Here is a 13,600-nt window from a genome sequence, read left to right on the forward strand (position 1 = left end):
ATCCTAATAATATTATAATCCACACGGTTCATTCTCTTGAACTAATCAAAATAATTAAAATAATAGTGAGACTAATTCAGCACCTCTGTCCCACTCATCATTGTCTTGTTCTTATCAAGATTCTTCAATCCTTTTTAATTTGCACCAATTTGGATGCTTTGACTGTTTCCCTTGGTTCTTGTTTGACTTTTAATTAGTTTTTCATCTCTTATTATTATTATTATTATTATAGGTCTTCTTGTTTTCCATTTCTGTGTATAAAATGCTTGTGGCTCTGTAACTCTTGATGTGCTTATATGCTTTTTGCCTCTTTGATTTGAGCTGAGATTATGATCTTATTTTGACAATCTTGGAGTCAAATGAATTGGGCTTGGGTTTAACTTTGTGGGGTTTTGATAAAGTTTTGATCTTTGTTTCATTGAGCAAGAATCTTGGTGAAAGATTGAATCTTTATGTTAAAAGCAGAAAAGGGTTTTCTGTAGAAGTGAAATTATGTTATTGGGTTGATAATTTTGTGGGGGTTTTGATAAAGTTTTGATCTTTGTTTCATTGAGCAAGAATCTTGGTGAAAGATTCAAGATTGGATCTTTATGTTAAAAGCAGAAAAGGGTTTTCTTGAGAAGTGAAAAATATGATCTTGTGAAGGTTAAGATTGGTGTTTCTTTGAGCAAAATTGGAGGGAAAATTGAATCTTTATGCTAACAAGTGATTAAAGCTCAATGGGTAACACTTGTGTTGGACCAAACATTTCAAAGAATGGATTTTTTCAATCGGTTTCAGCTGCAATGTGGCGAACACCAACTGAAGAAACCCCGCCGACCCCTAATGGAGAACAATCTTCAACTCATTCCAAACAACCCAAATCACCATTACCGGTTCAAAACAAGCCACCTGAACATGTAACGATTCCGAAACCTGAAAAGAAACAAGAACAACCCGTGAAGCCCAAAAAAGGCCCACAAATGAAACGGGTTTCAAGTGCCGGGCTTCGAACCGAATCTGTTTTACAAAGAAAAACCGGGACTTTGAAGGATTTTTTCACTTTGGGGAAGAAACTAGGCCAAGGGCAGTTCGGTACAACTTTTCTTTGTATAGAAAAGTCAACCGGTCAACGATACGCGTGCAAATCGATTGCCAAAAGAAAGTTGTTGACCGAAGAGGACGTGGAGGATGTTAGAAGAGAAATTCAAATCATGCATCATTTGTCGGGTCACCCAAATGTTATAGCAATAAAAGGTGCGTATGAGGATGCGATCGCAGTTCATGTTGTTATGGAATTATGTGCGGGTGGTGAGCTTTTCGATAGGATTATTCAAATTGGACATTATACTGAGAAAAAGGCATCTGAGCTTACAAGAACAATCGTTGGCGTTGTGGAAACTTGTCATTCTTTAGGGGTTATGCATAGGGATTTAAAGCCCGAAAATTTCTTGCTTGTGGATAAGAAAGAAGACGCGCTTTTGAAAACTATTGATTTTGGATTGTCGGTTTTCTTTAAGCCAGGTATAATTTTGAGTTATCTTTTTTGAAATATATTTTGTGTGTGATTAAGGTACTCAAATAAGCTGGTTATTTATAGCAATCATTTATCCAAATACGTTTATTTTGACCCTAATATTGGAAACTCATGATCATGATCGAGTTTTACCGAACACTATAATCAGTTTAAATTAAGTCTTGTCGATGGTCATTTTTCTTATATTATCCAAATCATTTTTTGTTGATCCTAAGTGATCATAAACTCATGAGCAGGGTTTGTTTACCCAAACGCGTAAAACTAGAGTTGGTAAATAGGTGGGTTGGCAAACGGGCCGAAAGTTAAGCGTGTCAAATGGTATCACAAAAGATATACTGTTTTTGATAATAATCTGACTTTTTGAATAAAGTGATTGATGAAGTTTTACTTTAGGCAACTTTTGACTTGTTTGGCCCGTTTCCTTTTGTAGTCAATTCCCGTGGCCCATTTTACTGATTGGATAACATTTGAAACATATTATTGTGAAATTGCAATGGCCAGTTTAAATACACATCCAAACACTTCTTCATTGTTTGATTCTGAGACTTTTCGGTTCACTCTTTTATTGGCTTCTTACACTCTCTACTTTCTAGCTTACTGTACACTTTTCTCGTCTTTCCTTGATAAGACGCTTCATAACCAGGCGGTACATAATTCATTAACACTAGTTTTTCATCTATTAAAATCTTCAAATTAGATGGGCTAAACCTGAAACACGGGAAACTAACAAAACAGTCAATTATACAGATGTTGTTTGACCAAGTTACAAGTGCTTGAATTAATACATGATCATTTTTTCTCAAGTTGTTCATGCTACCCCAAAAGGAAATGATATATATTGGAATCAATCATTCCCCCCTTCTTTCATTATCATCAAGAGTATAAATAATACAAAGAATGGTAAGCGATAATCACAAAAGATTACAAAAGATTTTAAATGATACTAAGGATAATCTATTTATCTAATAATATTCTATTATATTCTATTACACCCCCGCAGTCGAAGCGGGAGGTGACCGTATGCTGAGACTGGACCGAAAATCTTCAAAGAGAACTCGAGGTAATCCTTTTGTGAAAATGTCAGCAATCTGATAGCGAGATGGGACGTGAAGAACTCGCACTTGACCGCGCTGAACTTGTTCGCGCACAAAGTGTATGTCAAGCTCGATGTGTTTCGTGCGCTGATGTTGAACCGGATTGCCGGAGAGGTAGATTGCACTAACATTGTCACAGTATACAAGTGTAGCTTTGGACAAGGGGTGATGCAGTTCCAGGAGAAGATTGCGAAGCCAACAGATTTCAGCAACGACATTAGCCACCCCTCTATATTCAGCCTCGGCACTAGAGCGAGAGATAGTGGGTTGCCTTTTGGAAGACCAGGATACAATGTTGTCGCCTAAGTAAACACAATAACCACTAGTGGAGCGACGTGTGTCTGGACAACCCGCCCAGTCAGCATCAGTGTATGCGAGAAGCCGGGGATCACGGTGAGGCGACAGAGTGAGACCATAAGAAACGGTGCCGTGGATGTACCTGATGATGCGCTTGAGGGCAGTCCAGTGATCGGTTTTGGGCGCGTGCATATGCATACAGACTTGCTGTACGGCATAGGAGATGTCGGGGCGAGTAAACGTGAGATATTGCAGCGCCCCTGCCAGACTTCTGTAAAGAGTAGGGTTTTCAAAATCGGTACCGGCGTTTGCACCCAGTTTGGTGTTTGTATCCACCGGAGTTGCTGTAGGTTTACATGAGGACATGCCGGCACGCTCGATGATTTCAGTGGCATATGTTTGCTGAGAGAGGAACATCGTGTCCTGAGTTCGGCTAACAGAGATCCCAAGAAAGAAACTTAAAACACCGAGATCCTTCATCGCAAATTCTTTTGAGAGATAAGTCATGAGATGCTGGCGGAGAGACGTAGAGGAGGTGACCAAAAGGATGTCATCAACATAAAGAAGAAGATATGCAGTGTTACCATTGTGGTGGAGAATGAACAATGATGCATCACAGCCACTCTGAATAAAACCCAATGTGAGAACATAATCGGTGAAGCGTTGATACCATGCTCTAGGGGCCTGTTTTAGACCATATAGAGACTTCTTCAACCGACAAACGTGATCTGGGAACTGTTTATCTCGAAATCCCATTGGTTGGTGCATGTATACGGTCTCGTGGAGATGGCCATGAAGAAATGCGTTAGTGACATCTAATTGATGAACCGGCCAGGACTTTGAAAGTGCAATGGTTAATACAGTACGAATAGTTGCAGGTTTAACCACGGGGGTGATGCCATAAAGTGGAGGACTGAGCAGCAGTGGTGGATGTGGAAAAACAATGTGCTCCCTTGGAAAAGGTGTAGAGATCACCGCTGCTGTCGCACCGGATTATAGGAGTCCGGGTCTTGAAGTCCTTCACAAGAAAACCAAATGGGTCAAATTCCACAGAAACCGAATTATCTCTAGTGAATTGACGCACAGATATGAGTTTTCTAATGAGTTTAGGGGCGTATAGGACACGGTTTAAAACAAAAGGCGGGTATGGATGGGGGAAGGTTTGTGGGCCATATCCATGTACCGGGATGGTTTTACCATCACCAACAATAATATTTTCATTCACACTGTTATTAAAAATGGTACGAAAGTTACCTGAGTTGGGATCCATGCTGACGGTTGCGCCCGTGTCCATGACACCATGTTGATAGTCCGGTGGGTTTAAGGACATGGTGTAAAGTGCCTGTTGTATGTCGGTAGGGCTGTAAGTCGCTTGATGAGCCTGATGGGGGCGTGGGCCAAGAATGCCGTGGGTGATGTTGGTGTTCGGTGGTGGCGGGATACTAGGATATGGGCAGGGAGGTGGCGGGGCAGACCAAGGTTGCCACGGTGGTGGGGAGGATGAGTTGGTTTGTGGGTTTGGTATGGTCCATGTGTAAGTGGTGGGGGAGGTCCAAGTACCATACGGCTGGCCACGCTCACTGTTGTAGCCCCGAGACCAGGTGGACCGACCGCGACCACGTCCCCGGGACCTGCCTCGGCCGCGAGCTGAGAGGGGACTGCTGTCAGAGTGTGGGGTCGAGTGGGTGCTGTTTTGGGTGGCGGCTTTGGAGGTGGTGGTATTGAGGGCTTGGCCGGCTAAGGTGGCGGCATACATGGCTTTTTCAGCCTTCTGGCTCTCGATCATGCAGAGCTGTGATCGAGCTTCATAGAAGGACGGGGTTGGGTCTTTTTGTTGTAAGATGGTGGAGATTCCTTCATATTGATCCGTGAGGCCGGCAAGAAGGTGTAGAACTAGGTGTTTATTATCAAGGGGAGCACCGACATTGGCAAGTTGGTCGGCAATGGACTTGATGGCTTGACAATATGCGGACATATTGGGAAAACCATCGAGTTTAGTGGTGGCAAATTTCTGCAGCAGGTAAGTGGCACGGGTGTTTTTGTTATCCAGAAACAGGCCCTCAAGGGCTGACCAAGCATCATATGCCGACATCTTTGGTACAACAATAGTATTAAGTAGGTCATTAGAGATAGTACCGTAGATCCATTGTTTGACGATGGCGTCCAGGCGAGACCATTGATCATCCGCAGAAGCGGAGTCTTTGCCTTTGACAGTTGCCGAGGAGGAGGATTCAGTGGTGGGTGGACGAGGAGAGAGATGGTCACTGACTTGAAACGCATGGCAGTGGTTCTGGAAGAGTTCTGCCCACAGGCCATATTGGCTAGATTCAGATTCAAGGAGGACAGGTATGGCTAGACGGATGTTGTTGACTGTGATGGCTGGGTGGAGTTTCTCTGCCATGGTAACAGGGTGTATGTAGCGGAGATAAAAGTGGGGAAGGGAAGATGACAGCCGTGGGCTGTGGTGGCGGCAGGGAAGCAAGGTAGGGTTTAAGCTCTGATACCATATTGGAATCAATCATTCCCCCCTTCTTTCATTATCATCAAGAGTATAAATAATACAAAGAATGGTAAGCGATAATCACAAAAGATTACAAAAGATTTTAAATGATACTAAGGATAATCTATTTATCTAATAATATTCTATTATATTCTATTAATATAGGTTTGTGTGTAAGTGTGTGTGCAAATATTAAATTTGAAATAGTGTCAAATCACAGGTGGTTGAATATTAAATGTTCGGAAACTTTTAATGACCTACGTAGTAATTCTGCTAATTTATGATATGTATGTATGCACACACAGTGTCACACTCACACAAATTACAAATATGTGTATGTGTGTTTGCACGCGTGGGCTTCACATGCGTGCGTAGAGAGATCATTGATGATGACGAGGGAGAAGAGTTTGGCTTGACTTGCCAACACCTTTTGTCCAGTTTTTGAATTTCATGAATAATTTAAATAAAAAGTATAAATACGGAAACTATCATCAAGAGAATGATTACAATTTATTTAAATAAAGTAATTTAATAAATAATAAATCATAAACACTTGAGTTATTCATTATTATCTAGCTTTCAGTTAACATTATATTTGGTTTTCTTAGGTGAATCTTTTACTGATGTGGTTGGCAGTCCATATTACGTTGCACCAGAAGTTTTAAGAAAACGTTACGGTCCAGAAGCAGATGTTTGGAGTGCAGGGGTCATTGTTTACATCCTTTTAAGTGGAGTACCTCCTTTCTGGGCTGGTCAGTATTTTGTTATGTGAAATTACATATTTAACCTTCCTTCCTTTCGGGTCCTGAAACAAATGCATCTATTATATTTGGAGAAGTTACAATAAAAAACTACTTATACAAAATGTTAATTGAGTTTTAATGAATGTTGATGCATCATTTATAATTACAAAGAAAAACTTACAACCTTAACCAGTTAGAGTTGAGTGGTGTTTTTTATTGATTATATGTCTAAAATACCCTTCAAGAATGACCTAAAGGAGAACATTGTCGGTAATTTGTATTTATGACAATGGACAAGTTGGTAACTTTTAACTTTTTAACTTAAGAAATTTAGCAAAAAGAGGTACTTTGCAATGGTATTGAAATTGTTGTTTATTTGCTTTAATTATTATCATTTATTTCTTTTTTTTATGGGTGTATAGAAACCGAGCAAGGAATATTTGAACAAGTCTTGCAAGGTGATCTTGATTTCTCATCTGATCCATGGCCAAGTATTTCTGATTCTGCAAAAGATCTTGTAAGGAGGATGCTTGTGCGTGACCCGAAGAAAAGATTAACCGCCCATGAAGTTTTATGTGAGTTTCCATTCAAATATAGAGTTTTTTTTAATGTCTTCAACCAAAAGGGACTATGTAATTTATTACTTTTTACCTTAACAAATTACAATCTTGTTGCATAAATTAATATATGTTTTTACCATACATAACTCTGTACCGTTAAAAAAATGTTGACCGAATTTTGACCTTGTTACAGGTCACCCTTGGGTTCAAGTTGATGGCGTGGCCCCTGACAAGCCTCTTGATTCTGCAGTTTTGAGTCGAATGAAACAATTTTCAGCCATGAACAAGCTTAAGAAAATGGCTCTTAGGGTAAGTTTGACTTTTTGAGGTCAAAGCGACTAACTTTTAAAATTAAAATTGTAAATCTTTTTTAAGGCTGTTAAAAAAATACTGATTACATTGAACTTCATAACTAATTACTATAGTTTATGAAAATGGTTCGGTTCTATTTCTAACTAAAACACAATATCGATTGTGAACATGGAAATATCCATTGCTGACCTAAAAAAGTCAAAGGGTATCACATGAAAATTTTATTTTGACTTAAATATTTTTTTTCTTTTTTTTGTTTGTGTTTAGGTTATTGCAGAGAGCTTATCTGAAGAAGAAATAGCAGGGCTAAAACAAATGTTTCAAATGATCGATACGGATAACAGTGGTCAAATTACTTTTGAAGAACTTAAGGCTGGATTAAAAAGAGTTGGTGCTAACCTTAAAGAATCAGAAATTTATGACCTTATGAAAGCGGTAAACATTAAATCAAACTTTAATTACATGCTTAGTATTATTGAATAATTTATCATCTGAATAATATTTCTTATAATTGTGTAACTTTTTTATTTAAAAAAATAATATGACACGTTGAAGTTGAAAAGTAGCTTGTTTGACTTTGTAAATCAATTACAGGCTGATGTAGATAATAGTGGAACAATTGATTATGGAGAATTTGTTGCTGCAACATTACATCTGAATAAAATTGAGAAAGAAGATCATTTGTTTGCGGCTTTTTCATACTTCGATAAAGACGGAAGTGGTTATATCACTGCTGACGAACTTCAACAAGCGTGTGATGAATTTGGCATAAATGCTCACCTTGAAGAATTAATTCAAGATGTTGACCAAGATAATGTGAGTATTTCTACTTTAATCCCATCTTTTTGTTAAGCATTTGCTATGGTTTTGCTTTTGATTTAGGTTATGTTTTATCTGTAACGGGTCGATAAGGAAACGAGTTGAAAGTCATCCAAAATGTGTTTTTGATGCACTTGTGATCCTCTAATATTGTTTTATTCACAATTTAGATTATTAATTTACCAATTTTGTAATCATATATAATGCAATATAAATTTATGTAAAAAATTAAAAGATTGTCAAAAGTGTGCATGGATCAGCATATGTGTTTTGACCCGTTTCACACCCCACCCAACCCACCCGAACCTAAGGGTGGCAAACCCAACCTAAATGGATTGTTTTGGGTCAAGATGGATAAATTTTAAAAGTTAAATGAGTTAGGATGGATCATAAAAATTCTTTAAGTGGGTCAGAATGGGTTGTAAATATACAAGTGGGTTTCATTTATAGGTTAGAATGGGTCAAAACAAAAGATCCAAGTTATCCAAAATTTATCTAATTCAAAATACCCAAACTATCACGTGGGAAACAAAACTCATCCGAAACCCAAAAAATGATCAAAACGAAACAAAAACCCCGAACCGACTAGAACGAAGCAAAAAAAACAAAAACGAAACTGAACCGAAATAGCAAAACGACCAAAACGAAACAAAAAAAGCGAAATGCAACCGAAAAGCTAACCAAAACTAAACAAAAACACAGAATCGACCAAACCGAAACAAAACTGAATCGAAATAGATAACGACCAAAACGAAACAAAAACCCCGAACCGACTAGAACGAAACAAAAAAAACAAAAACGAAACTGAACCGAAATAGCAAAACGACCCAAACGAAACAAAAAAAACGAAATGCAACCGAAAAGCTAACCAAAACTAAACAAAACCACCGAATCGACCAAACCGAAACAAAACTGAATCGAAATAGATAACAACCAAAACGAAACAAAAAAACCGATATGAAACCGAAAAGTTGACCAAAACGAAACAAAAATAAAGAGAAATGCAACTGAAAAGCTGACCAAAACGAAACGAAAACACTGAACTGACCAAAACGAAACAAAAAAACCGAAACGAAACTGAACCGAAATAGAAAAACGACCGAAACGAAACAAAAAAACTGAATTGAAACTGAAAAACTGACCAAATGGAAACATAAAAAAACTAAATGCAATTTAAAAACCGGACCAAAACGAATCAAATCACCAAATCGACCAAAACGAAACAAAAAAACTGAAAAGAAACTGAACCGAAATAGAAAAACGACCAAAACGATACAAAAAAAACCGATATGACACCGAAAATCTGACCAAAACGAAACAAAAAAAGCGAAATGCAATCAAAAAGCTTACCAAAATGAAACAAAAAAGCTGAAACGAAACTGAACCGAAATAGAAAAACGACCAACACGATACAAAAAAAACTGATATGACACCGAAAATTTGACCAAAACGAAACAAAAAAAAAAGCGAAATGCAAGCAAAAAGCTTACCAAAACGAAACAAAGAAACTGAAACATAGCCGACCAAAATAAAACAAAATGAATCGAAACAATAAAACGAAATGAAACCGAAAAAACTGACTAAAACAAAACTGAAACCGAAAAAACCGAGAAATCGAACCGAAATCATTGAAACCGAGCAAATACCGACACCGACCGAGATGAAAAAAAAAAAACCGAACCCAAAAAAACCCTGAAAAGCTCGAACCTGAACTGGTACAAAACGAGTTTTTTTTAATGAACGAGGATGACGTGGGAAAAATTTTAGTTATTTTACATTTTGCGTTTTTTATTTATATTTTGAGTTATTATTTTTTTAATAGTATTTTTTGAATATTTTTTTGAGGGGTTTATAAACCCTTTGTATGTCAACCTTCACTTGGGTCAAGATGGGTTAGCTTTACCCATCTTGACCCATATCCATCCTAACCCTCTATTTTAAAAATCCATCTTGACTCATATTCATCCTGACCCATCATCCAAATCCAACCCAACCCACTCACATTGCCACCTTTACAGCCGAACCCATACGAGACATTCTAAATTAGTGTTTTCGTCTACTCTTTATTAAAAAAATATACTTTGATCACTAGAACCAAAATTCTAAATTTCTTTAATTTTTTTAATTTCGCCCTCACAAAGTGACTATGTTTCAACTTTTTCAACAAGTTGATTTTCAAATAAAGAGTATAATAGTCATTTTACTAATAAAAATGTTTGATTCTTTGTTCTTTGACTTACAAGTTACAATTGTAATTTTAAAATTTTTGTTTATATTCATGATCATGATTTTTTTTGTATAATTTTTATTTTATTTTTTTGCAGGATGGACGCATAGATTACAATGAGTTTGTGGCCATGATGCAAGGACATACCGGATCCGCACAAAAAAAGAGTCTAGACAATAGTTTTAGCATGAAGTTCAGAGAAGCATTTAAACTTTGAATCTATATTTTTCTTTTTATCTTTATGGAACTATATTGGGTGAAAATGAGTAACTTTGGATACAATATATATATACTTTTTGCATCTATGTTCCTGTAATTTGTTTGAAATAGTTCATTCTTGCAAAATATAGTTATTTGCCATGCATTTTTGTTGGAATATTGTTTAGTTTGCAGTTAACATACAATATTTTGTAAAACATACAATATTTTGTAAAACCCGAAACCGTTATTGACTTGGATAACGAGCTAATAGATCACACATGGGTCGCATGCTGGTTTTGAGCGATTAATAAAAACTGTACTATTTGAATTTAGCCTTTTCAAATTGGTTCGGTCCAAGATTCCCAAATTTGGTTCGGATAAGCACCCGATTCGAATAATGAACCCTTTACTGGAACTTGTTTTTAATAGCTAAATGTTACGATTTACATGGATTGAATCATTGACATCGTATTCTATATCCTTACCATCTTAACCGCAATTGTTGATAGCGCGTCTGATTTTTATAGTGAAGTATATAATAATAAAATGATTATTAATTATAGATTTATAGCAAATTAGGTCACTAAAAGGAAGTTCACTAAGATTAGGTCAATATACTAAATAAATATAAGAAAACAACCACTATTATTTAATTTTATCTAACCTTTCTACTTTTCTAGAAGAGAGAAAGTAGACCCTTATGTGTCATTCAAGAATTAAGTGTTTCAAACTTTTGAGAGTGAAAATATCAAGATATCATTATCATCTCTATTGAAAATCTATATTATAAATGTGGTTTTGAAAGTGTGACACTTACATGGTTCTTGATGAAGTATGAAAGCTTCTTAGTTTTAAATTATCTATACTATATATAATACACCAAACAAAGGTAAATTAAAACACTTGATTTTAAGGGATTTACAATTGCTAATACATAAGGTACATGTGTTAGTAAGGGTAAACTTGTCTTTTAAATACAATTCATTTAACTTACAAGTTTGGTCCATCATCTTTAACCATATTATGTTTTTAATTTAAACTTTAAAACTAACTTCCCACCCATGATTTTTTAACGACTATAGCCTTTTCATACGTTAATAGTTTTATAAAAAAATTACATCATAAAAACGAGCATTTTATTCTCTTTAATTTGAATATGATATTGTTATATTTTTTTTCAATTTAAATAATTAATAGGTTACGTATGGGTGTTTAGTGTCGGTTTTGATGGTTTTAAGTTAAATTTGTGAGCCCAATCGTTAATACTGATTTTTTGTTGTCCAAAACCAAACTCAACCATTGAAAGTTGAAACCGAATCGTTACCAACGGCTTGGTTCCAGTTTGGTTTCACAGTTTAACTATATATAACTAAACATATCTAATAATTAATAATAAAAAAGATTAAAATGCATTTAACATTTACAATATGGTCTGGTGCCATATGGTCGGTTGCCAGTATAAACCGTGAATCAATCGTTCACTACGTTTTGAAATATTTGAAACCGACCAACTCACCGAAAGTTAAAAAAAAAAAAGAAGCCAAACCAATGACCGGTTTAAAGGATTTCAAGGTTTTAACCGGACCATAAACACTTATATTTGTTACGTGATTAATAAGGTCAAACATCCGCCGCATCGCGCCGGCACCCGTCTAGTCTTTACATATGTAAGAAGTTAGGACGCTGAAGTTTTATTTATCCTTCTTATTATTATAATTATATGAATTATTTACGTTTTAGGGTGCATAGCCGAGCCACCACCACAATGAACCGAACACATGTTGACTTTTATCTACGTTTTGATATAAATTTTATTCAAGTCGTTTTTGTTTCTTTTTTGCACATGAGTTACTACCGAACCGATACCAACTAAGTTGTACGAACTCTCATCGTGACCCCACCACAACACGCAAGTTGATTGCAACTACTTTTAATTATTGTGAATGACCAAAGTTGAACAATTATATAAGCTTATTATTTAGTGGCTTCATCTTTTTTTTCAATTTTCGCCAAGCATAAATATATTTTTACAACAACAACAGAATACAATTGAAACTTAAATGGTTTTGTAGTTAGAATAACCCTACTAAAACGGTAATACGACAAATAAGTAACGTCAGACTCTATGGAAGGAAATTTGGTCCTTGAAAAGTAAAACATGATAAAGCAACATCACTTATAGATGTTGCATTGCTTATCAAATGTGGAATGCATTAGATGAGGCAATTGCAAGTGATTCATGCTGTAGGGACCTAACCTTCAAATTGACTTCTGGCTGTTTTCCACAATGCTAATGGTGCAATCATATTCACATCTTATATTATTATTAAAGTTTGGTAAATGCATGGATTTGATTTTAATAACGAGTTAATGTGGTTTGGATAAAAACGGGTTAGTTCGTGTAAATATGTAATTATTCTGTATTTTTGTTCTTGCATTTACACATGCACACACGCGCGTGTGGCAAGTGTTATAATACAAGATTGGTTTAAAGTAGAAAACGTTGAGAGCCTCATGTACGTAGTGTATTGAAGATAATCATCTATAATAAGAGAGAAATGATGGTTAACAAATCGTCTTATGTATCACACTTAAAGCAATAAGTATATATGTCTATACGATTTTCATACTTTTCTAAGTGGTTGTGTATTGAACATCTATCTTTAGAATTATAAATTAAGAGAAACCGTTTAAAAGTACTATAAATATATGAATATGTCTAGAAAATGATGATTTCATGAAATAAAACAACTTCAGCTATTGCTAATATGACTTGACATAACCCTAACTTATCTTAACATAACTTTACTTATAATCATGGACCACAAAAGTCTTAATTTTCACAAACATAGTTTTATTTGTTGGTCACAAATTCAAGTGACTTGAGACAAAATGATTACAAAAATATGGCCACAATGTTTGGGAATAGAGGTTTGGTTGAATAAGGGTCATTAGTTTGTTTCTTATGATAATAGTGTGTGTCAATTTTTTGGGAAATTACGAATATGGCCAATTAACACCTATCTTTACGAAAATGAAAATTGATTTTTTTTTCGTATTCTCTCTTATACAAGAATAGTCCATAATTCCTCTCTAACGTGGCACATACTTTCTCTCTAGGGCGAGAATTTGCCATATTATCTCGCTGACTTGGCGAGAATGTAATAAGATAATATTATTATTATTATTGGGCGAGAATTTTATATATTTTTTATCTCCACATCGGCGAGGATTGGACATTTAACAATATGTTATTGGTGACATAAACTTGTAAAATGATGAGGTCCATGTTCATTTTTGTTAAAATGCTTAGTTAATTGATTAGATTGGT

At 35.8% G+C, this 13,600-nt stretch overlaps 1 protein-coding gene across 2 annotated transcripts; it reads left to right on the forward strand.

The window, feature by feature from the left end:
• LOC143542000 (calcium-dependent protein kinase 1-like) lies at positions 1–10,309 on the forward strand. 2 transcript variants are annotated; one of them, XM_077034672.1, is made up of 9 exons: positions 1–196; positions 233–484; positions 624–1,503; positions 6,016–6,159; positions 6,573–6,725; positions 6,904–7,019; positions 7,290–7,457; positions 7,617–7,838; positions 10,166–10,309. In XM_077034672.1, exons 3-9 carry the CDS (start codon positions 720–722, stop codon positions 10,283–10,285), a joined length of 1,707 nt encoding a protein of 568 aa, XP_076890787.1. In that variant the 5' UTR covers positions 1–196; positions 233–484; positions 624–719; the 3' UTR covers positions 10,286–10,309. The 2 variants fall into 2 exon arrangements, with proteins under 2 accessions (XP_076890787.1, XP_076890786.1); XM_077034671.1 differs by lacking the exons at positions 1–196; positions 233–484 and having other exon boundaries at positions 511–1,503.
• Positions 10,310–13,600: the final 3,291 nt, after the last annotated feature.

Source organism: Bidens hawaiensis, unplaced genomic scaffold (genome assembly GCF_021521415.1).
Source record: "Bidens hawaiensis isolate Kalapana, Puna unplaced genomic scaffold, B.hawaiensis_p1.1 tig00012729_1, whole genome shotgun sequence".
NCBI classification, from domain to species: domain Eukaryota; kingdom Viridiplantae; phylum Streptophyta; class Magnoliopsida; order Asterales; family Asteraceae; genus Bidens; species Bidens hawaiensis.